The 25,693-nt window shown below is 40.4% G+C and overlaps 1 protein-coding gene and 1 long non-coding RNA gene across 2 annotated transcripts in view; both read left to right on the forward strand.

The window, feature by feature from the left end:
* The first annotated feature begins 9,888 nt into the window (after nucleotides 1–9,888).
* The window catches only part of LOC145447638 (uncharacterized), a 29,583-nt gene continuing 13,778 nt past the window's right edge, over nucleotides 9,889–25,693 (forward strand). Inside the window, exons 1-2 of the mRNA XM_080325892.1 lie at nucleotides 9,889–10,047; nucleotides 10,326–10,673. Of these exons, the coding sequence (XP_080182018.1) occupies nucleotides 9,924–10,047; nucleotides 10,326–10,673 (472 nt within the window). The 5' untranslated portion in view covers nucleotides 9,889–9,923. The remainder of the gene's footprint in view (nucleotides 10,048–10,325; nucleotides 10,674–25,693) is intronic.
* On the forward strand, nucleotides 18,432–20,696 carry LOC145439170 (uncharacterized). Its single transcript, XR_013915112.1, has 4 exons — nucleotides 18,432–18,538; nucleotides 18,605–18,698; nucleotides 18,784–19,145; nucleotides 20,610–20,696. It is a non-coding gene; the product is annotated as an uncharacterized LOC145439170 (long non-coding RNA).

Genomic DNA, 25,693 nt, shown 5'->3' on the forward strand with positions numbered 1-25,693 from the left:
TTTTAGGGTAACCGGACAATTTAATCAGTGAATGGTGGGAATCTAAGGGAAAAAAGTTATTTTTAATATTTGGCAATGAAGTGCCGCAAATGATAGATTATGACATGTCACACATATAGTGAATATTTTCGTTACTGCTTACAATACATCGATGACGTAATTCGTGACTGTAATCTATGACAATGATACAGAATATTGTCGGTTTGATCAGTACCGGAGTATCCGTAATTGTAAGATTTAAGTTCAAAACAGCACTTATTCGAATTTCCCATCCATGGACAAAAATTAGAGGTAAGGAGATTGGTCACCTGACAAATTGATAGGTAGCTATAGTATACTTGATAGTAGAAACGTGCACTAAATATGACGTGGTCTCGAATTAAAATTAGAGGTGTGAAAAACATTTAGGCAGTATCCATTTTCCACAGCTCCTTGAGACTACATCATATTTAATGCGCACTGCGCCTTTGATAATGACATATTTTCAAGGAGATGCAGAAGTGCCAAGTACCATTACGAAGTGCTGCGGGCGGATGTACGGCGTTCACGGGCAAATGATCGAACCGCGTAACAGTGTAAGGAAAGATCTATATCAGTGGTTCTCAACCTTTTGGTCTTCGCGGACCCCTTTTGTACCGTGACGAACCCCGCGGACCCCCTCAAGTTTTAGTTCAAATGTAGCTCAATTATCGTGGACCCCCGGTTGAGAACCACTGATCTATATTATGATAATCCCAATATCGTGGAAGACTTGGATTGTTATTCTACTCAGCTCAAAGACGCCGTGAATTTGAGTCTACGAACAAATCTTTCGGGACACGAATATTACACGGTGGTGCCCTGCGATAACATGACAACTGTTTCAGGTATCTCTATTTCGAAACTTGTAGGCTATTTTACTGGATTCAAATCAAGAATTAAAGGCTACTATTACAAATCCAGGTGACTCGTTGCTAATTCCCATTGCGTGTGTTGGAGCGGCCTTGCTATTAATAGCGATCGGTCTCGTCATAATATGTTGGAAGCGATGCGGTCAAGGTAAACATGAAAAAGTCAGTCAGTCAAAAGTCATTGATGCTATTTAACTTCATTTCAGCGCGCCGAATTGCAGAAAACCCGCGCAATGATGGCGGTAAAGTTGAAATTAGCAATCAAACTCATGGAACATTAGATTACGATAATGTGGAGCCAAAATCATACGAACAAGTTATGAACCCACTTTCTGGAACAACATACAGTGAGCAAAGTGACACGGCAGTATATGAAGTATATTCAGTTGAGCATAACAGGACTGAGAAAGGTCTGTTCCCGAACTGCACTATGTAGAGCCGTAGCCATGTACCGAAATCCAACTGTGTCCCCTCTGTTCTTAACTCTGTCAATATTGCATCGTCATCTGTTTTACTAAGTCACAGATGATTAGTAACATAAAGTAATTGCTGAAATGAAATGAACGGTAAAAAAAGAATATCCCTAGTCCCTACAATATATCCAATTATCCATCCTGGCTACCCATATGCCAATAACTAATAAGTCTCTGTTAACACTTACAGGTAAAAACAAGTCTCAAGAGCCGACTGGGGACGCTAAGGCTCTTTATTCTGTCGCTTACTAAAGAAAATGAAAAACAAATAAAAGGTAACATCACAATCCGTTGTAACCATAACGATCAATGGTTTATTGTGCCAAGATAAAAATAGTATTTGGTTTTATTCCTAATAACGCAATATTGGCTGGAATTAGCCTACTTATATTGGAAAGATGGTAGCTATAGTTATGTTTTTTTGATTCTCAAGTATATGTCATGCTGGAAACTAACCGGTGGAAGTGTTCAAAATTAAAAGGCTTGTAGTGCGGCAAGTTGTCTAACATTCGTGCCGAAGGAAAATTACCATCGTAAGATTCGAAAATGAACTCTATCAAAAATACACAGTTGCTCCTCCATAACACAAAACTGTAAAAGTATTCACTGGGCGACAGTGGCGGGACGATGTTTTGCTTTGAAGAATAGGCGTCTTGGGGCATCTCGTGCGAACAAGAGAGTGTGAAAATATATCGACTGTACCAGTGGCATATGGACATATCATGAGAGAAGCCGGATCTCAAGTTAAATATCAAATTTCAGATTTTGTATGCACTTGCTTCAATTTCATTGACATACATTGTGCGTACAATTACCTATACACGAACTATTGAATACACATATTGTCCATTTTCCGTGTTTGGATGTGTTACCTAGGGTTACCATATGTCCTCCTTTTCGAGGATTTGTCGTCCTTCTTCAAGAAATTGAAAATGTCCTCCGAAGACGCCTAAATGTCCTCCTTTGGGCAATTCGTCCTTATTTACAGATTTTACAGCTATGCTAATGGACAGTGTCAATTGAAAATCGGCCTAAATGACGCGACATATAGGTGATGCGGACGTTCGAGCGAGTCATTCGAGAGTCGAATCAGATTGACGACCTTTTTTCTTTTAGTCAACACAAGAGCAGTATCGTGAAAAGTAAGTGGGGAATTCGGGAGTCGAGTCGATATGGTGACGTTTTTGTCTTTAGTCAAATCAGTACTATTGGTCGAAAAATTTTCGACATCACCAGTTTTCATTTCCAGTACTAGAGCTTACTGAATATTTGAAAGGAGTCCTGTTTATCAGATCTCAAAATATGGTAACCCTAGTGTTACCAAGGTAAAGAACCACCTATAATATACCTGCGCTGCTATTTTACATCAGACCTATAACCTTGTTTTATGGTGCCTGGTCTGCACAGGCACAGCTCGAACGTTTTATTTAGTAATACGATTCTGAGGGTATCAGAAATCGGTATTTCCCGGTAAAGGCCTGAAGTTTCGACGGATATGAGAATCCGTCAATGGCGCTTCCAGAAAGAGCGTCAGTGATGAAAATCAGCGGAGTTAACCTTGTGATGACTAGATAACTATGCAGGCTCCACGAGTTCAATTCTCACCGGTAGCCGAAGCGTGGAAGATTTATCTGGTCTCCTTATCCTTTATGTCGCTTGTTATTATGGCGAAAACACAAAAAGTCCTGAAAAAGACCCGATGAAGAAGCTACTCAGAGAAGCGAATGTATGTACAGTACAAGACTCTCTATTATAACACTCTAAAGAGAACGTCTGCAAAATAAAGATTAGCATCGAATAATTGACATGGGGCACTAGGCCGAAGCGGGTGCCCGATTAAGAAACCGTAACTGGCCGTTTCGGCATCCAGCTGTCCTATCTATTCATTGCATCGCATTGTGTCTTGTGGATCGTGTTAGGCTACATTGTGTTTGTCTTGATCGGATGGAAATGTATAATCTGAATATTATTTCGATTATTACATGGTGTTATACGGATTATTATTGTACCCAGGCCTTCCGCTTTATAGAAACGAGGGGTTCCGCGAGCCAGTCTCAGCGGTGTCATGGAGGTTAAGAAAGACACACTCAACTCAAACGTATGATTTGTATGGATAAGCCCATCTTGGTCATCATTGGTCGAGGCAATTAGGCTCCATCCGTAGTCACATTATGGCAGTTGTGGTATAGCACCTGTCCTGCGCAGTGGCTTACGCAAGGGAGGTTGCAGTCTGGAATCGAAACCCTGACATTCTGAAATGCTGGTTCTATCCTGTCCCCAATATTTATAAGCTCATTTGTAATTAAGCAATATGTTTCAGCCTACGTTGCTGCGTTCCGAGCGATACGATGACACTTTCCAAGGTGAAGCCTCGCACTTCTGAATTGGTATCTGAATGGATACAGCAGAAGTCTCACTGATCTTCAATAAATATCCCTTATAATGATTTTGTTTTGCGTGGAAATTATATGGTAATGATATCGCTATTTTGGTACTCTGTTGATGCATAGTTCATTTTGTGGACCAGTAGACTGATCTATAGAAATGTATTAGATACCTACATTTAGTTGTGTATTGTGGTCGATTTTTGCTTTTAGGAATTTGGGAGGTCGCGAAGGCTTACGGATTAGCGTAGGTGTTTCGCTGGTTAGTAAAGGTTAAGAACCACTACCCTCTGATTACTCAAGAGGATATGTTTTTAGACTACTTCCCCTTTTACATGAAGTGTTTTAGGCACGAGTAATTGCTTTGTTTGCTTCACTTTTATACATGAACTCGTCATAAGAACCGTGCAACATAGCCCCTGTATCGCGGTAACTGAAAATATTCCCAAAGATTCTACCCACGTGTAATTACACATTTTCCGTTACTAATTTCGATACATCCTGAAATTTCGAAAGTAATCACCTCCAATTAATTGCTAAGCGTAGGCATTTCGAACCCTCGAATAAATCTACTATATTTAAAGTGTAAACTATACTTACTTGAGTAGCCTACTTAACATTCTTCCTCATGCTTTCTTCTACTTGAATCGGTTTAAAGGGGCTTTGAAAATTGCTTCTTATGCTCCTAATTGGTTATAAATGTACGGCGTTCTATGTCTATATCAGGAGTCACCAACAGGTGGCCCGCGACCTGATTTGAGATTTCGAAAGAACGCTTAGTAAAGCATTTTGAATTGCTGAAATTGCTTTCAGTTTCAAAATATCTTTGTTGCTGTTGTTTCAAAATAAGCTAATTTCCTGTGCCAAGTATCGCTATTACTCACTACCTGGCACTGCTTGGGCGATAGTAATAGCATTCCATGGAGGTAGAATTGGCGTAAACGCGTAGAAAATGACTTACGGCTATCCCACATGATAAAGTTTTACGAGGAGGTAGTTTTCCAGCAAGTACAGTGTCTAGTCAACTCCAATAACGAATCTTTAGACGGTGAAAAAAGTTGTCTGGAACCGTGCTCATAGCTCATAGTTCAAAATAAAATGAAAGTGATGATAATGATATGTTACTGGTTGTATTTGTATTTCTTCTGGTAATTATATGACCGTCGCCCATGGTAGAGAGTATAGCGTTGTACTGACGTGGAGTTTTAAAAACATTGGTGTTAAACTGTGTGGCCTATTTTATCTTGATATTGAATTCATGCGGCCGGCGGCCTCTACGAAACTTGAAAAGTGGCCCGCGACACGTTTTGAGTTGGCGACCCCTGGTCTGTGTCTTGTTTTAACGGGCAAGCATGGACCGTGCAAGGCGTGACATCTTCAGTAAGCTCGTGCGAAAACACAAAGGGTAGTTACGGAGCTTACGCAAGAGTGAGCAAATATATTGGTCGGATCAATGCGCATATCGACTCATAATGAGAGCAACAGGAACTTGGGCTACTGAACCAGTTTGTATAGCCTCATTTCGCCTTCACCCACCCTTCGATTTTAATGAAATATATTGTATTATTTACTATTGCTATTATTATCGAATACACAGTTTGAGCTTCGGTCCAACATGATATTCATTTTATGTTGCTGTCATGAATGCGTCACAGGTACAACACCATTTTAAATGCGTGGGTATAAGCTGTCATGCATGCCTCGCTTCAATATAATACCTGATTTACTTCGAGGATAAGCCTTCATGTATCCGCGATTGCAGGAAGACCATCGCATCGTAGTTTATTATTGCTTAGTGATCTCTAGTTTACTATAACAAGCTTATTATCAAGCGTTGCTTGGTATTGAATCACGACGCAGAACAGATCGAAGAGTCTTTGCCTATATTATCAAGCTGGATGCTCGTTTTCTGAATTGTTTTAAGGTGACAGTGGCGGGGAAATCCTAGCGTGTATTTCTAACTCTAAATTTCAAATGTCGACTAACTCAAGACAGAGATATACTTCTGCGCATTCTTCGGTCATTCTATTATACGCGGGGCAAGTTTGTGAGTGAGCTTTTGAAGAGATGGTTTTCATCCTAACAAACTGTTTGGGATATAAATTGCTAATCACGTAGAGGAGGTACCTATATCGATATTGTCGGAATCGGAAAACATAAGATGACACCGCACGTGCGCTTTGATCCTCGCATATAAATTTTATTCATTCATCACAATTTTGCTGGACGGAAAGACGTAGCCAGAAAAAAAAATTGGGAAAGAAACTTTGAAAATGCAGGGAGGGGAGAAGTTGTAAATTGATCACGCTAAAATATCCAAGTGAGGTATTGTGTGACCAAAGACATTTTTCACTCGCCTGGCTACACGCCCGTCGCCCGTGCTAGTCGCAGTAGTATTATATGTATAGGATATTCTTTTCCATTAGGGACTAGTTGGTGCCGATTACCCCTGACGAATGTCACACGAAAATAGTTGGGTTTACTTAAATATTATTATATATTATTCAATTGTATATTGAAGTTCTGCGCCTGTAAGAAACCCTTCGTATATATTTTAGCTTCGAAATCATAGCTGAGAGCCTTATTCAGGTAATTAATGACTTTCCTCTTATCACTGACATATAAATGTATATATATAGTCGACTCCGCTTAATTCACACAGTTTTCTTCTCTCACTTTTTGCAAAATAAAGCGGAGAAACCGCTTTGTTATTTTAAATCTATGCAGCTGTTCTAAAAATTTCTTCGCCGTAGCGCGATTTAATGTTGCTAGCTCTCTTGCTTTTCGGTTACCTTCCCACCAAGGAAACATATGCAAGATTTATAGAAATAGGCATTTCAGCGTCGGCCATTACCGCGCCACGCCACGAAACGTCAAGACATATGAAGTTTAGGCCAACATGGGACTCCGAGAAGTGTGCCTACAAGATCGGCAGCAAGAAAACTTTCCAACAAAAGGACTGCCCTTATGCTGACCGAAAACTAATTGGGCGCATAAATGGCTGGCCATTGGCCAATCTTGATTTCCTGACAATCTGAAGCCCACAGAACAAAGTCTAGTACACGGTTGCCATACGCCCGGAATTTCTCGTACATGTCCGGAATGTGACTGTTCAAGCTAGCGTCCGGGAGGAATTTCTGAAATATGCCAAATGTCCGGAATTTTGAAGACTTGACGTAGGCTCATAATTTTTTCGTAAATCATCATAAAAACATTACTTTTGGGACTATTTATGCAGATGCATGATATTTTTCTTCGCGCTGCGCGCGATTTACTATCACATTTGACTTGATTTTAATATCGGGATTACCACCCTCGCAAAAACTGCAATAAAATATAAATAAAAACAACCTTCATTTACTGGAATAAGCCTAATTGTAATCGCAATTATAGGAGAACGGCATGTTCCTAGCGACCGTTAAGACCGTTTAAATGCTTTATTCAAAGATAGTTGTTCCAAACGGTGGGGTCGTTTGCCTTTGTTCTGGGATTTGCCAATTACTTGAACGTAATCAGCTTCCGAAATAGACCATGAGTAAGTCTGAGCAAATGTGCTTACTTCCTTTAGTAATCAACTCGTCAAATTTTGATCTGAGTCAGGGAAGATTTTCAAATTGGAGATGGAATTGCTACCATTAAAGGTTGGAAACCACTGGATCTGGGGTGTTTATAAAGCTCCGTGCTGCGCACCGGCATAAGGCCGATAAACAATTTTATCGGTAGGACTTGAACATGACTTAACGATGTACTATTACGCTCCCTGTATTTTCGAACTCATCATCTTCCACTAGCTCTACCGCCAACTCTGATCATGTGGACGGAGAGTAGTATCTATAGAGTAATGTATGGAAATACCAATATCATTGACAAAATTCATTCAAAAAATATAATGACCAGATGCATATAGCAACCAGATTCATATAGCAAGCACCCCACCAGAAGCTGCATCGATTACCCCATCGAGTGGACTCAAAATCCTTGTTTATTTGGGCGGGAAGGGGCTGAAATCATGTGCTTTCGGTCCCGGTTACACGACACACAACCACATACTCCTGAACCAGATCGTGACCACCTCTGGTGCATGAGCAATGATTTGCTAGTGTGACGTCATAACTTATTTGAAATCCACTAGTGGGCGCTGAAGAGTATCCGGAATTTGGGCGCAGAAATATAGTAACCCTAGTCTAGTACGTTTGAGCAATTTCAATATCTTTTGACTACAGCAGACAGGAAGAGATCACGAAATAACAACATGTAACGAAGTGATTATACCAACAGAACAGCCCACCCGGAAATGTTTAATTAATTATGTGACCTAACTTTTTCGAAATAGCACCTCACTCAGCTCTACCGGTAAATTTGATTACGTGGGCTGAGAGAGACTAAAAAATTGAATCCCAATATATATGCAATAAGAAATATTAATGACATATTCAATCATGAATTAAGGAATATATTGCTACTACCGTAGGGTTGCCATACGTCCGGAATTTCCCGGACATGTCCGGAATTTCACTTAAAAATCTGCGTCCGGGAGGAATTTCTAAAACATGCCTAAATGTTCGGAATTTTGAAGGCTTCAAGCAGGGTCAATTTTTTTCGTAAATCAACATAAACAGTATTATTTTCAAGCAGATTTACGCTATTCAAAATTTTTCTTCGCGCTGCGCGCGAGTCAATGCGTCGTATGATGATATTGGTATGGGCACCTAGCACTACTCTCGCCGAAAATGCAATCAAAATAAATATAAATATTATATTATAAGATATAACGGTATATTCCTAGAGTTGGTTAAGGTCGATTGGATGCTTCTGTCACAGACGGGGGTTCCAAATCTTGGGTTCGTTCGCCTTTATCTGGGGATCGCGATGATGTTGGACGTAATCGGCTTCCTAATCCGTTAGATAAGTTTGGGAAAGCTGAATTTTTTTAGTAACCCGCTTATCAAGTCTTGAGCTTTGCCACGTAACATTTTCAAATGGGGAATGAAGTCGCGACCATAAAAGGCTGGAAATCACCGGATGTGCAACCTGTTGGTGCATTTTACAATGGCCTAATACATGGAAGAATCAATGCTATTGAGAGAATTCATACATAAAATTTAACAGCCAAATAGATATAGTAAGTGCCCAACAAGTAACATCGACTACCCTATGGTGGCCTCAAGATCAGTGCTTTTTTGGACGAAAGGGGAAGGGGAGAAAAAAATTTCTTTCGGACCTGATTAAAACACTTAAACACATAACCGCACCAACCGCAGGGCTCTCAAACACAATCCTGACAGGCCAGACACGGCCCGCCAAATGATATCATCCAGCCCGTACGTAGAGGAATCTATTGTAGACCCTAGCAAGTAGCAATCACCAGATCTCACATTACAGATGGCCCAATTCATGACCTATGTTCCACTCCATTCCTGTATAGAGTATAGTGTATACAGTCGATGGGCAATGTTTGTTATTGTGACGTCATATTGACAGTCAATGTGGTACACCTCATTTTAAAATCCGCTAGGGGCGCTAAAGAGTGTCCGGAATTTGCTTCACAAAAATATGGTAACCCTATACTAGCGTGATTAGGCTAGAATAAGCAAAGTCGCCAGCTAACTGAGTAAAATAAATGTCGCTCACAAGTAATGGTGAAAACAATCAATAAAATAGAGAGTCTGGGAACGAAGATACAGATGATTTTAAGTGCAATTTTTTGCTTTTGTGACGTTCACTAGCATTTTGGCCGGAGGCATGGATTATTCGGTATCCAAATTAGGCGTATTCGACTGTATATAAAATGCTATACAAGCACTTTGCAAGTAACTCGTCGCTTTTACTGTGGTTGTACACGTCATATGCAAGGTTCTTCAGTTAGGAAAAGCATGCGAAACAGAAATTCTGCCAAATTTGCTGGTATATCATGCTTTCGCAATATAGGGACCCGGAAACAGTACCTGAAATCTATCATCAGCACACTGAAAAAAGTTTCTGCCTATCACGAAGTCATTGAGACGTCGAATACGATTAAGAAATTGTGCTTCTCCTGCTGTTACTTAAAAACTGCTCTTGATTGATTCGTTGAACGTTTGAGACTATGATTCTATATATACAGAATGATTATAGTTTTTACTTATCTAGTTTAATAACAATCTACTTTTGTTGGTCGAATTACGATTCTCGTTGATATGACTCGGCAGAATATCCAAACGATGTTCAGTCAGCGGTCACTGATTATTATTTTTCTGATTTTGATGCAAGTCCAACGCCAGGAAGGACATTTCACGCACCGTCTGCAGTGTAAATCATTTGGTAAGATATATGATATCAATTTCGCAATCAGCATACTGCAGTCTAGTAGAGGCAAAAATCGAACACTTGTGTAATTTAAATATTTGATCAAAATAATAATTGTAATAACTTTTAGCCAGCATTCTGAAATCGAGTAAAATTTAGATTTACCTTCTGACAAACCTTGACCACTCATGGTGAGGACTTGAATATTCAGAATTGGTCGCTTTTTAGGAGTTATCAGCCTAGCAGGATAGTTGCATTAAACTCCACAATAACTTCGTTTCATAATTTTTCAGGACGCGTGACACAAGCTGTTCGCACAAATTTTTCTGTCACTCTAATTAGTGATTGTAAGGAGCGAGACGACAGCTATGGTTGCGAGATAAAATACAGCATCCACACGGGAGTTATAGGAGACGCATTGCAAATTACGACATCCCTTGACAGTCCAAGAACGGATATTACAAGGCATGCAGGACTGATAATCAGATATGAGTGGACGATTATCAAAGATGATGGTCAAAGATCGGTTATGTTCAATCTAACCATTTCTTCATCTGATGAACCTGTCACCGTTCATTTGAAGACTAACTACCAACTAAATTGTATCGAAATGCAAGACTTGGGATCAATAAATTTTAAAGGTCAGAAATTTTCACTGTATTCTAAGAAAAACATGTTTTTATTGGTCATATATTAACTTTGTGCAGGTGAGCTTTGGTAGACCTACACATACCCTATGCATGTTGCGCTATGTAGATTTATTTCCGCACTCTTAACACTTTTTTGTTGTTGTTATGTCCCATATTCCAGGTGTTTCGACATAGATCATTTTTGACAAGGATGATATTCTACTTATGTTTCCCGAGCTGTCACACTATACGAGAGTAGCCTACGGCCCATTTTCGTTGTAGGCACGCGCTTAGGCTAATGGGCCCCATACCGTGACTAATAGTCCGATACGTTTTCTCCTGAAATCTCATTAGGATTCAGGTATTGAGTGCTTATATATTGTTTGAGTGGATTGTTTAGAACATTGGGTTAGATCAGAGGTCTCAAACACGCGGCCCGCGAGAGCATTTTGTGCGGCCCGCGACGGCATTTGGGAATTTCAAGTATTCTTCAATATATTCCAGTGCCACATATCTTTTTTAGATATAAGAACTTGAAGTTCAACCTAAAACTGCTATAAAAAAATAAAATCTCAACAAACTACACTATCACGTCATCACTTTAAAAAGCTACAATGCGGTAGAAGATCAGCTATTACGTAACATTTCTAGTTCATGGTGATAAAACATGACCCGTTGATGATTCGTGACTGAAAATATTGTGATTTGGTTTTGTGCGATCTTTCGTAAAATTACTCGATTTCGGATTAGCTTGGTGATTAAATAAAAATGACTCGAGTTGAGTCGAGTCAAAGGTTAAATCGGATAAGGACTTGCGATGAGGAACGGTGACTTGGCAATCCTACGGACGTAACAATCTATGAAACTGTCATGAGGAATAGCAATATATCAAAAGGTGGTAGCTTGCGTTGCGTAGGGTATATATATAGCTATCTAATCAGGTCAGTATGGTATCCATTGGCATTATGTGACCCCCGTGACGTATAGTTGGTTACATGCTAGGTGTTGTCTGCTCTCTTTATCCATGTTATTATCGGTGGCGAGTAAAGTAGTAGTACGCTCCGCAGCTGTAACACCAATGAATTCATCGGCGATTGGACATTTCTATTCTTAACCAGGGTCCGTAGACCACTTCGGGGTACGGAGCACCACATCACGGGGTACGAGATGCATTGTGGAATTAGGCCTATATGCTGGGGAATATTTTCTTGACCAATTTACTCAACTGGAAAATGGTCTTCGTGCTGCGCGCGATATCACGTGTAGTGGCTTTCTAATATTAATATAGGTACAATCAGAAATCGTGTTGAAAATGAACAGGAGCTACGAGAAATCTTATTGGAGGCACGAGGGGTACAATCGCTAAGGTTATAAAACAATGCTATTACTATGGCTCAATAATGATTATATTCATATTGTTATTGATATGTTCCAATAATAATCGAAGGCAAAATCTGACGCTGATTTAATTTGACTTTGGCAGTGACATAGTAACAATAGCCTACTTATCACGACTATATCAAAACCCGGATTAGGCTACACCACTCAAATGCTCTGGTATCAGATCAATATTCAGTAGATTTTAAAATATTGTACATAAAATTGTGGCACGTCAAAGGTCCACTAGCTGCAATATTATAACCCGACAGTTTGACGATGTCATGATCAACGCTCCCTGTAATTTTTGACACAACTGCCCAGACTCACCAACTCACTGTGCAGACTGAAAAAAAGGTCATCACTTAGGATTTTTTGTGCGCAACTTAGATTTCCTGTGCGCAGAGACCTTGTCAGCACTGCGCATTTGCGCACGCGCGCAGCTTAGAGGGAAAATTGGTCACAATGCATCCTCTCGCATGATGTCTATTACTCATTATTTTAACAAATAATACAACCCGGCATAAAATCAATTTTATTCAAATATTTGAAAATATGTTTTTTTCCATGTCGAGCGTGAATAGTACAATAGTAAATGACATATTTATGATGTTTCTGGAATGGCTGTCTTCAAGCTCCCGTCAAATAAGGCCTACTTGGAAATTCTGCGTTGAATATCCCTATTATTGGTGTTGCGGCCCGCAGCGTCATCAAAACTAGGAAATTGGTCCGCGAGTCCGTTTGAGTTTGAGACCTCTGGGTTAGATTGTGACTCCAACAGTGTAACAATTCAGAGGTGGTTAAATAGGGACTCAGCGTTGGTATAGCCTGTTCGAGAAGAAGTAGACTCACCCCGTATATTACTACTCAAGAACAAATAGAAGTATAGTGATCCCAAGGCAAGCCAGAACTACTTCAAGTGAAAATATAAAATGGGGACCTGAAAAGTACTCAAGTAAGTAGTTTTAAAAAGTAGATTTGGTCGAGGGGTCGCATATTGTGCCTTTTCGTGACCAACGGAATATGACTAATAATGCAACAAATAGCCGTTATTTTTGAAAATATGTCTTGCTATCGTGATACGCGGACTATTTCGCCTAGTGGCGATTACAATTTCATGCATTAAATAGATGCAAACATACCCCAACACTACTCTTTAACAATACAAAGGGTCAACAGTAGGGGCTTGCCGAGAAACTGTTAATTAGAAGTTGAAATAGCCATTCGAGTAAGCAGGTCAAGTAGCAAAAATCTATCTGGGCACTCCAAAAAAGTAGAAGCACTTCGTTGCTGACCACTTCTGTGTAATATTCGATTGGTCAATCCTCGCCATAGGCACACTGGCACACCTTAGCTCCTCTCGGGGATATAGTATTTTGTAGCGTAGCCTGTGCTAATTGGTAACTGCTATAGCTACGTCCATCCATCAGTGTTTCAGAAACTATCACTCTGTATGTGACATCTGTATGTCTGCTCTATCTATTCGGCCTTGATATTTCAACCGAATGGTTCACAGCTGATAAATTGGAAATTGGATCCATCCAACTATTAATGTTGAGTTATAAAGTGATTCGTATTTAGGCTGTGACCATCTTACGGAATTTGGATCTATTTCAACGAGCTCGGAAATTTCAAGATATTTAGACATGGGCCGTATATCCTGTCGAGATAAGAATGCCGTGGGCGGTCGGGCGGTATTTAGCAATGGCAGTGAAGCAGTTCAAACGCAATGTCTTGCTGATGCTACGTGGAAAGATGTGAATAACATAACTTGCCTGTATCGTGAGTAAATATGGACTCAAGTCTTCATTGAATTTAGGTTCTGGCCTTGTTTCTTGATCATCTTAGTTTGAAGTCACATGAAGAGTTCCGAGCACCAGACCAGGCAGGGGTTCCTAACTTAAGGGTCACAACCCCAGTGGGATCGTTTGTCTTTGTCTAGTGGTCGCAAAGACCAAAAATAATAACAGTGATAATTACAAGAATGGTTGTTAACCGGATGCTATCAGTACCTCATTCTTGACAATTTTAGTTCGTTTTTTTTTATTAAAATGAAATAAAAATCGACCTGGATGCGATCCTGGCAAACTGTGCAGATCAATCTAAGTGTCATTTTAAATCGTCACCTATCATATCGTAACCCTGGCATCTGATATCACTATGCAGAATAAAATGCCGGGTGAATAGAAATCAACAGGAGCAGAATATTCCCTTCCAGGAATACTACAAGTGACCGGTTGCGCTATGTTCAGAATGGACCTCGGACATATGAGCATGAGCGTGCGACATTATAGCATGCGACACTACGTCATGGAACAATTGAGCATGCGGCGGATCAGCATGTGGATTATATTACTGGTTAAGGGTGGGTTATGGATGGACTTATGGCTGGGTTAGGGTTATGCTTGGTGTTAGGATATATATAAAGGTTAATTTCAGGGCTATGTTTCGGGTTAGGGTAAGTTTTTAGGTTATAAAGTCACATGATGAAGTGACGCAAGCTCATGTGTCCCATGCGGAACTGTCGTTTTCCATTGTGTCGCATGCTTTATACGTTGCTATATTCTTGAATCTTGATAGAGGTAAGTTGATCACTTCATAATTGCATAGACTTATTGCTGCTACTGCGCACAAACTCACCAGCTTTCAACATCGCTCTATAAAGTATAAGCGATAGTCAGTGATCTTCCTGCATCCTGTTTATAATTCTCCCATTGTAAAATGATTAGCTTTGTGCTTAATAGCAATCAATGCGGAGCTGCGCATCAATGGCAATCGGTACAGCGAAACTGTGAATTTGATTTACAACCAGTCGACTAATCACAATATTGCGATCTTGTTGAACTGCTCTATAAAGGATGAAGCAACGAGCGGAGTGGCAAAATTTATAATGAACAACAAACTGGTCAGTATCTTAATATCTTCTAAAAGCTAAAAATGTATATAAAAAATGACTTATCCCCTACAAGGTGATAAACCAAACTGATGGGGGGCATCATCTCCCAATTCTTTTTAACGCGACTTCTCAGCGAAGTTTTTTGTACTGTTTAGTGATTGAGCTTTCCTCACATAAACCACGCCAGGCGCGAAAAATATCAATCATTCATGGTTGAATCGGACTATATGATCGGGAATTGCATATATATTGTTGTTGATTTTCTTAGCCTCTCTCTGCTCATGTAATCAGATTTACCGCCAAAGTCGAGTGAGGTGTTCTGGAAAATGTCGGCCCCCTAAATAACAATCAGAGCAAGTTTTCAAACTTTGGTGACTTTCTTTACAGCTTCCGACAGCTTCCTAAATACTCAGAAATAATGTAGTATGGTGTTTTAAGCTGTTTGTTAGAATCTTATATCCAGGGTTGCCATACCGTCCTTATTTCTAAGATTTGTCCTTATTTTGAAGGGCCACGTCTTAGAAAACTCAAATGTCCTTACTTCTAAGAAATGTCCTTATTTTCGACTTGCGTCCTTATTTTGTCTTATTTTCAAACACTACAGAACTTCGATCGTTTTCCTCTTATATCTGTGTTGCATAATATTCTAAAATTATGTTTTTCGTCGAAATTTTCTGACATCAAAAATGAAAGGAACTCTCGTGACGTACATACCAAAAGATTTGACTTCTAAGTGGTGAGATAGCTAGGACAGTGAGTGGTGGTAGCCTATAGCATAGTTTCGTCTGTACCAAGCTACTGATTTTTTTAAATGAACAGGCGTAAAAACGTTTTTCATGGCGATTATGAGAGAGAATTAAAAGGTATCTAACGAAGCTTGAAGGGCGAGTGTTTCGAGCATTGCAATATCTGCAATTGTGACATCAACCTGGAGGCCGTAGGAAATACTGCTATTCCAACTCACATCGATACCCAAAAATGCAAGAAGTGTGTCATGATGATTAATTTGAGCCAGTCGATGAATAATTTTTCCACAAGTCGATCAGCACCAACGACCACAGACTATAAGGCAGCTGCTGCAGAGGGTACCTGAGCATTCCATACTGTCAAACACCAACAATCATTCCTCAGCAACGATTGCACATCGCCATTGTTCAAAGCAATATTCTCTGATTCCGACATTGCAGATAAGTTGATCGAGACTACAAGCATTGTTGCTGGAGTTTTTGCTCCATACGCTCACAAATGATTTTGTCTAAACTTGGTGGACCAACGATTTTTTGGGGGGGAGGGGGGGCTGACGAGGTGCTGTTTCGGCTGGAGTAAAGGTAAACAACTTATTAGACCTGAGCTGTCATGATATCCATGCAGCACTTTCCAAAATCGAGGAGCTGCTCGAGCAGATTGTTTTTGGTGAAAACTATGGAATGTGATATGCCACGGCTCGTATAAATACACAGTATGTACAAAAACGCTTTTTCATGTTAATCTAATTTTTCGACTGTCCTTATTTTTGGGTCCATGCCGATGGCAACCCTGCTCATATCGCTACTTTTTGCAACTTTTTTCCATCTTTTTCCTGCAACTTATTGCAACGTTTTCGATTTTTCATGAAACATTTTGCAACTTTTTAGTCTTATTTTCGAAACTTTTTGCAATTTTTTCGAGTTTTCAGGTAACCAACCTTTTACTTTGAATATTTGGCAGTTTGGCACTATATATAAATGAATCGCTTGAATATTTCACTGTCGTTTAAGTTTGAGGTCCTTTCTGATTAGACGTAGCCTACATACATATTTGAAAAGTTGCAAAAATTTCCAAAAATATACTCTATAATTTACGGTAATTCACGAAATAATTTAGGGCCCTGTTCGAGTTCGGCAGTTACGGTCCTGGTTACGAAGCACCTAAGTAGGGAGTACCAGATTTTTGTTATGGTTTTGAGCGAACACAAAATCCAATCCTTGACGATTGAAACGACGTTTACAAAAATATAATAAATAACCAAAAGACCTGAACCATTTATATGACGTTTTGATAGTATATCAACGATAATTATGACACAGAAGGCAATATTATCATTCCAATACCCTTACTACAGTTAAACAGCTCTTCCATTACGCCTCATCCCAACCTGAATCGGAAGAACATATCTTGCTATTTCGATAATGATTTCGTGAAATACTTCCATCAATCTACCCATACCTACTCGTCTACATCTACCTTAAACATCCTATGTGAGTATGAACTAGTAGGGAATGCCGTGATCAATACGTAAAACTGTGTATTTCTCTTCAGTTGGACCTCATCCACCAAATGGATCGGATTCGCTTTGCTCATTTCAGAACGGCTCGATTGCGTTTTACACCAACCCACCAGAAATCGGAAGTTGGTTATCGCTCATAAAAGGTAGTGCTATAATTCTGTATTTTAATATAAGGTAATTCAAACATTTTTAATGTACTTCACAGTCTGTTACACTGAGCCATATCTCCAGTGGGGTGTGTATAGAACATGCATCATAACAAGGGGTGGCCAGCCTGCGGCCGTAGAAGGAAATTTGTGCGGGAGAGGACACGTATTTCGATTAGTATGTGTTGCAAGCAGTCGACGTGCAATTTGAATTTATGAATTGACTCTCGAATTTTTGAGAGATTTTTATTATTCTTGAAATTTTATCCGCGCTGTGCGTGATTCTGCGCGTGATTCAACGCGACATCCTTTTCGATTTCAATGTGGTAACCCGTTGCGAACTTTGCAATCCAACCCTAATAGTAAAGACGTGAACAGAACAGGAAAATGATGCAACATATACCAACTTGGAATCGTGTAATACTCACCAAAGAAATTTGTTTCTGGTACGTGTGGGCGATTCCAATATCTTTCCACTATAGTGATAATCTTGGTGGGAGGTCAAGAAATAATAGCATGCAACAAAGTGACTAACAACATTGGACCAGCAGAAAATCCATCATCATTTATTACTTGCCCTAAATTTTCGAAAACACCTCTCCATCAACTCTACCGGTGAGCTGATTACATGGGCTGAGAACGAATAAATGCTCGATAGGAATATGTTAAACTACTAATTTTACTGACGCAATTCATTCGTAAATCTAAAAAACTTTCGCGACCATAACGAATCCCAGAAACTATTCATGACATGTCCATGACCACTCGCGATTTCGATGCATATAGCCGATCACAATAAATAGATTAGTCCAGAGTTCACAGTAAATGGACATGAACTGGACAGTTTAGCATGGGTATTTGCCGTCCTGTTAGTTTAGTTAGCAGGACTATGCGCCTGAATAAGCATAAGTATTCGAAATGCGGCCGTGAATATCGAAAAGGTTGGCCACCCCTGATCATATTCATTATTGAAAAAACGATCAATGTGACTCAATGAGCGGTGGCAGAAATTGAATCGCCCAGCAACCCACTCAGATGCAAGCAAACATCCCTTCAACGGCGTACAATCATAATGAAGACGGCAGTAATACCGACATATTTTCAAGGAGATGCAGAAGTACCAAGTATCATAACGGGGTGCTGTGGACAGATGTATGGCGTTCACGGGAAAATGATCACACCGCGTTACACTGTAAAGAAAGATCTATATTATGATAATCCCAATATCATGGAAGACTGGAAATGTTATTCTATTCAGCTCAACGACGCGGTTAACCTGAGTCTGCGAGCAAATCTTTTGGGACACGAATATTACGCGGTGGTGCCCTGCGATAACATGACAACTGTTCCAGGTATCTGTGTTTAGAAACCTGTAGACTATTTTGTTGGATTCAAATCAAGAATTAAAGGCTAATTTTACAAATCCAGATGACTTAGATGACTCTCTGATAATTCCCATTGTGTGTGTTGGAGCGGCTATGCTATTAACAACCATCGGGCTCGTCATAATATGTTGGAAGGAATGCGGTAAAGGTAAACATGTACATTGGACAAGCCTACCTAATTATCATTGGTGCAACTCAACTTCATTTCGGTGCGCCAAATTGCAGAAAACTCAAACAATGATGGCGGTAAAGTTGAAAATAGCAATCCAATTCATGGAACATCAGATTACGATAATGTGAATCCAAAACCATACGAACAGGTTTTGAACCCACTTTCTGGAATTACATCCAGTGAGCAAAATGACACGGCAGTATATGAAGTATATTCAGTTGAACATAACAGGACTGAGGAAGGTTTGTTCCCAAATTATACTATGTAGACACGTTTCCATGGACCCAAAGTCAACTCTGCCCCCTCTGTTCATAACTTCGTCAATATTGCAGCGTCATCTGTTTTACTAAGTCACAGATGATAAGTAACATAAAGTAATTGATGAAATAAAATGAACCGTAAAAAATAATATCCCTACCAGACTGGTTCCCAGCCTGTGGTACGCGAAGGTCATCCAGGTGGTACGCGAGTAGAATCTGTTCGTTTTTTTTTCGACCGAAGTGAGTTATTAGCTCAGGTGGGGTTGACTTTATAAGTTTTTTGAAGCCATCGTCGTCGTGGGTAGGGACAATCCCACCAATGACGGCCTACGGCAGGGGTGACCATCTGACCAACCTGCAGCTGTAAAAGGACATTTGTGCGGTCGAGCGGACACGTACTTCAATAAGTATGTGTTGGTGACCGTCGACATGCAATTTCAATTTACGAATTGACTTAATTAATCTTGAACTTTCCTTCGCGCTGGGCGCGATTCAATGTGTCTTCATTTTTCGATTTTAGTATAGTAGGGCCCTTTACAATTGGAGTCCCACATTTCAGATTCGAAGAACAGAGTAAAATAATGCTCCCCATATAGAAATACCAACTGGGAATCGTGTACACCTAACTATACCGACAATCTTGATGGGAGATCAAGAAGTAACAGCATGCAGCAAAGTGAATAATAGCAATTGGCCCACCCGAAGATGCATTATCATATATAACTTTTCGAAAACACACCCTCCATCAAGTCTACTGATGAATATGACCACATTCACGTGCTGAGAAAGGACAAATTTTTGATTGTAATATGTAAAACTACTATTATTAATCACGAAATTCATAAGTAAATCTTGAAAAAAATTCGCGCTCGGCGCGGAAATGCTAGCAGTCCCATAATATCACCTGTGACCACTAGCCATTTCGGTGCGTATAGCCATCCTATATGATTAAATATATTAGTCTCGACTTCACGAGAAATGGACATAGACACTATAATGTGTGCATTTGGCGTCCACCTATAGTTAATTACGACTATGCCCTGGAATGTGACCGTGGGCTACATGAGTAGTTGAAATGCGGCCATGCAGTGCAAAATGGTTGGCCACCCCTGGCCTAAGGGGAAGAGATCTAGTTGTAAAGCATTGGGATTCTTACCTAACCAAATTCCGTTTTAATATATTTGAACACAGGAATTCCAAATTGATCCACTTGCACCTTAAAATGGGCAGTTTATTTTCTGTTTCGCTGCCTTTGATACCTCAACGCGGGGGAAACATTTTTGACCGCCTTCGGCGCGCGTAACTTTTGTAGGTGGTACGCGAGCACTGCATAAAACGTCGAAATGGTACGCGGCTTGAAAAAGGTTGGGAACCACTGCCCCTACAATATATCCATCCTGGCTACCCCTATTCTATTAACTAATAAGTCTCTGTTAACACTTGTAGGTAAAAACAAGTCTCAAGAACCGACCGGGGACGCTAAGGCTATTTATTCCGTCGTATATTAAAGAAAATGAAAAACAAATAAAAGGTAACATCACAATCCGTTGTAACCATAACGATCAATGGTTTATTGCGCCAAGTTAAAAAAAAAACTAATCGGTTTTATTCCTAATAACGCAATATGGGCTGGAAAGATGGTAGCTAGAGTTATGTTTTTTTGATTCTCAAGCATATGCCATGCTGCAAACTAACCGGGGAAAGTGTTCGAAATTAAAAGGCTTGTAGTGCAGTGAGTTGTCTAACATTCGTGCCGAAGGAAAATTACCATCGTAAAATTCGAAATTGAACTCTATCAAAAATACACAGTTGCACCTCCATAACACAAAACTGCATAAGTATGCACCAAGCGACGGTGGCGGAACGATGTTTTGTTTTAAAGGATAGGCGTCTTGGGGCATCTCGTGCGAACAAGAAAGTGTGCAAATATATCGACTGTACCAGTGGCATTTGGACATATCATGAGAGAAGCCGGAACTAAAGTTAAATATCCAATTTCAGATTTTGTATGCACTTGCTTCAATTTCATTGACATACATTGTGCGTACAATTATCTATATACGAGCTATTGAATACACATATTGTCCATTTTCCGTGTTTGGATGTATTACCTAGGGTTACCATACGTCCCCCTCTAGGATGATTTGTCGTCCTTCTTCCAGAAATTGAAAATGTCCGCCGAGGACGCGTAAATGTCTTTCTTTGTCAATTCGTCCTCATTTACAGATTTTGTAGATATGGCTAATGGACAGTGTCAACTGAAAATCGGCCTAAATGAAGCGAGATATAGGTAATGCGGACGTTCGAGCGAGTCATTCGGCAGTCGAATCAGATTGATGACTTTTTTGTAGTCAAAACCAAAGCAGTACCGTGAAAAGTGAGTAATTCGGGAGTGGAGTCGATATGGTGACCTTTTTGTCTTTAGTCAACACGCTACTATTGATCGAAAAATTTTCTACATCACCAGTTTTCATTTTCGGTACTAGAGCTTACTGAATATTTGAAAAGAGTTCTGTTTTTCGGATCTCGAAATATGGTAACCCTAGTGTTACCAAGGTAAAGAATCACCCATAATATACATGCGCTGCTATTTGACATCAGACCCATAACCTTGTTTTGTGGTGCCTGGTCCGCACAGGCACAGCTCAAACGTTTTATCTAGTAATACGATTTCGAGGGTATCAGAAATCGGTATTTTCCGGTAAAGGCATGAAGTTCCGACTGATATGAGAATCCGTCAATGTCGCTTCCCGAAAGAGCGTCAGTGATGAAAATCAGCGGAGTTAGCCTTGTGATAACTAGCTAACTACGCAGGCTCCACGAGTTCAATTTTCACCAGAAGCCGAAGCGTGGACGATTTGTCTGGGCTCCTTATCCTTTATGTAGCTTGTTATTAGGGCGAAAACACAAAAAGTCCAGAAGTAGACCCGATGAAGAAGCTATTCAAAGAAGCAAATGTACAGAACAAGACTCTATATTATAATACTCTAAAGAGAACGACAGCAGAATAAAGATTAACATCGAATAATTGACATGGGGCACTAGGAAGAGGCGGGTGCCAGATTAAGGGCGGAGATAATAAAGTTAACTGATCCGGGAGAATGCTAATCATGTGATTAAATACTGCTAATCGTGACGAGTAAAGTTGGAAAAGGTAACGCACGATGGTTAGTCGAGGTGTCCCGAGTTTTCAATCAAGTGGCGTTATCTGGTGTACCATAACGTGAAAACGCGCTATATAGGCTGTCAAATGTCAATTTGTTGAATGAAACAGCAGCCTGATGAAAAAACGATACTGCCACTGTAATAGGTAGACTTATTCATCATCGTGAAATGAAAGTCGTGTCCAATTTGTACGGTACAGCTAGGATTATTGAATATTGATATCGCTCTGCAATGGTGGGTACATAATTCGTTGATTATTTAGTGAAGACATTACCTAGGAGACAATCGGCACGGCCATTATCGGGAATAATTGTGAGTATGAATGGTACGCAGTGTACGCAGTTATTATAGTTAGTTATCTATAGTTTGTTCCGGCTTGTTAAATGGTTGGATTACCACTAACTTTATGCGCTGCGAGCAACCGGTTTCCTTAATCTTGGGTTGATCAATCCTGACGACCGCGATAATCGACTTCATTGCTAATCCAACTTTATTATCTCCGCCCTAAGAGACCGTATGGCCGTTTCAGCATCCAGCTCTCCTATCTGTTGATTGCATCGCATTGTGTCTTGTGTATCGTGTTGTAGGCTACATTGTAGGCTACACTTGTACCAATATATCAGGGGTCGGCAACCCCATTTTTCATGACACCCTATATCAGGGCCGGCCAACCCGTGGCCCGCGAGAAGGTTTTGAGTGGTCCGCGAGGTAATTTCCGAGACTAGTAATATTATCAAAAATGGATTGCACAGATTGTGAACTAGAGAAAGGACAAAGGAAATTTGATAAGTCTGGCCTCAACCCTTGAGATGTGATGACTAAAATATCAGTTCCGACGCATTGGCAGATCCATGAGCCAGGCACATTTTGGTAGATCTTCGTACACTACAATGAAGCAGAATAATTTGCGATAGATTTATCAAAAGTTAAAAATTTCTACACGCTTCGCGCAACATGTTGTTCCTCGATTTCTTGCGTTTAATATTGTTACCCCTTTGTGAAAATGAAAGAACGCCTAATGTATCAGATTGAATCTAACTATATTCGTATCGTTCAACATCTGCGACCTTGCTTTTGCGCTCGCAGAAAGACCGTCGACTATGAAACCTAGGCACAAAATGATTGACGCATGTTGGTCGAAGCTTTCGATATCGATATGTCCATTGTCCAGGCGCCGAATAGTCCATTCCTTGGAAACTGAACCCAGCGATATACAGTATGGCCGCAATATAGTGACAATAGTGACAAGTGACAATATTATAGACCCATATATGTACTTCGAAAAGTTTTCGCGCTTCGCGTGGCTACTGGCCCGCGCAGTTGTTCGTCAATCGAATGTGGCCCTTTGGCTGAAAAGGTTGGTCAGCCCTGCTCTATATGATTGGACGCACACGACATATCAAAACCATGTTTGTTGCAAAAGCAGCCAAAGTGAAACAAAAGTTTCCAAAATAGAACAATCTCGAAGATAACCAAAAATTATTTCATGAATCAATATGAAGTAGCCTTTTGCGGCAAATTTTATTTATACCGAAACATTTCACCGCGCTTCGCGCGATTTAGTGGAATTGGATTTCTGGACTTTATTTTGGGTAACAAATGTATCCGGAGAAAAAAAAACTATAAAAATAACTAGCGCAATATACATAAATGAGTCCAACAGCATTAGCAATTATGAGAAAACTTCTGCCTAATCTCTTATGATGCCGTTGAGATGTTTCAGCCTAATAAAAACCGGCATTTCGGTGCGGCGCATTTCCACGCCAGGAGGCACAAAACATGTAACATTTCGGGCAACATGCGAATCCGTGAAGTGCGCAGCTAAACTGATTTGCAGCGATAAAACCGTGAAATAAGATAACCGCCTCATAATGACCAAACCCGTCGATACTGTTATGTTCAGGCCCCGAAATGACCTGCACCGAATAATCCTGTGCTCGCAGCCTGAGCCGTACGGTGCAAATGAGACCCCAGAGGAATGTAATGTAGCCCGTGACAAAATGCGAGGCTTGAATCGGCTTGGTCTTGGCCTCGCGAAAGGAGATTTTCTTTTATTTTGTCTGGCACGAGTAAGCGATTCCAATAGATTTAGAGCAGCGATTATATTTGCCGCGATCTTTGGCGCTTTGTAGACAACCTAGTGCCAGATCAACTTTAAAGTGACATCAAACCGACTTGTATGATACAGGGATTGGCACATTTTGCATGATCAAGCCACATGGTCGTAACGACCTTGCTGCGATTGTCACTTATTGGCTATGGTACCGAAAACAGTGGACTTGGAAACGACCAAAGCAACCACAGAAGATCGATCTTGGCGCGATCAAAGATTTTTTGCAATAAATTAGGCAACTTTTATGTATACAATAAACGAGAGCCGCATCAAAATTCATACCTTTCGCGACCAATACTTTGAAAACCGCTGGCGTGAACGATGCCTTTGCCGGCTTCAGATAAGCGGTTGTTGGGACTTTGGGAGGGATTCCTTGCCTAAAAAGATAATTATGACAGAATTATAAACGTCTAGCATGCTGGGTTAAGTTTGCAAGGACAGGACTAAATCAGGCGTTTTATCGTTTTCAGGAGGGGGTAGGCTACAACAAAAGAAATCGTGTGACAATTAAACACGCGAAGCGTGAAGAAAATTTTTACTACTCTTTTAGTTTACTGTAATGTACGACGATTTACTAAAAATGTGACTGGACCCTGGATCTGCCAATGAGTCGGAACTGATATTTTAGTCATCAACATCCCAAGTGTCGCGGCCAGACAAATCATATTTTTGGTTGGCCTTGCAAGTTCACAATCTGAGCAATTCAATTTCGATAATATCATGGGAAATTAGCTCGCGGGTTGCTCAAAACTTTCTCGCGGGCCACATTGGACCGGAGGCCGCGGGTTGCCCACCCCTGATAGACAGACACATTCGATAGTTTCCAGAGCCGGAGCCGGAGCCAGAGCCGGAGCAGTGGTAATAATGCAGCTCCGGAGCTGGAGCCGGAGCTAATGTAAGATAGAATAAAGCTTTGGAGCCGGAGCCGGAGCAATGCATATTTACAGCTGCTCTAAAGCCCTGCTGGGCTCCAGAACCGGTTTATATTGCCGCATTTCGCCTTCACCCACCCTTCGATTTTAATGAAATATATTGCATTATTTACTATTGCTATTATTATCGAATGCACAGTTTGAGTTACGGTTCAACATGATATTCATTTTATGTTGCTGTCGTGAATGCGTAACAGGTAGAACACCATTTTAAATGCGTGGGTATAAGCTGTCATGGATGCCTCGCTTCGATATAACACCTGATCTACTGCGTGGATCCTCGTGTTTCCGCGATTGCAGGAAGACCATCGCATCGTAGT

Source organism: Botryllus schlosseri, chromosome 1, assembly GCF_051294905.1.
Source record: "Botryllus schlosseri isolate E-star chromosome 1, Bs_hap1, whole genome shotgun sequence".
NCBI classification, from domain to species: Eukaryota; Metazoa; Chordata; class Ascidiacea; order Stolidobranchia; family Styelidae; genus Botryllus; species Botryllus schlosseri.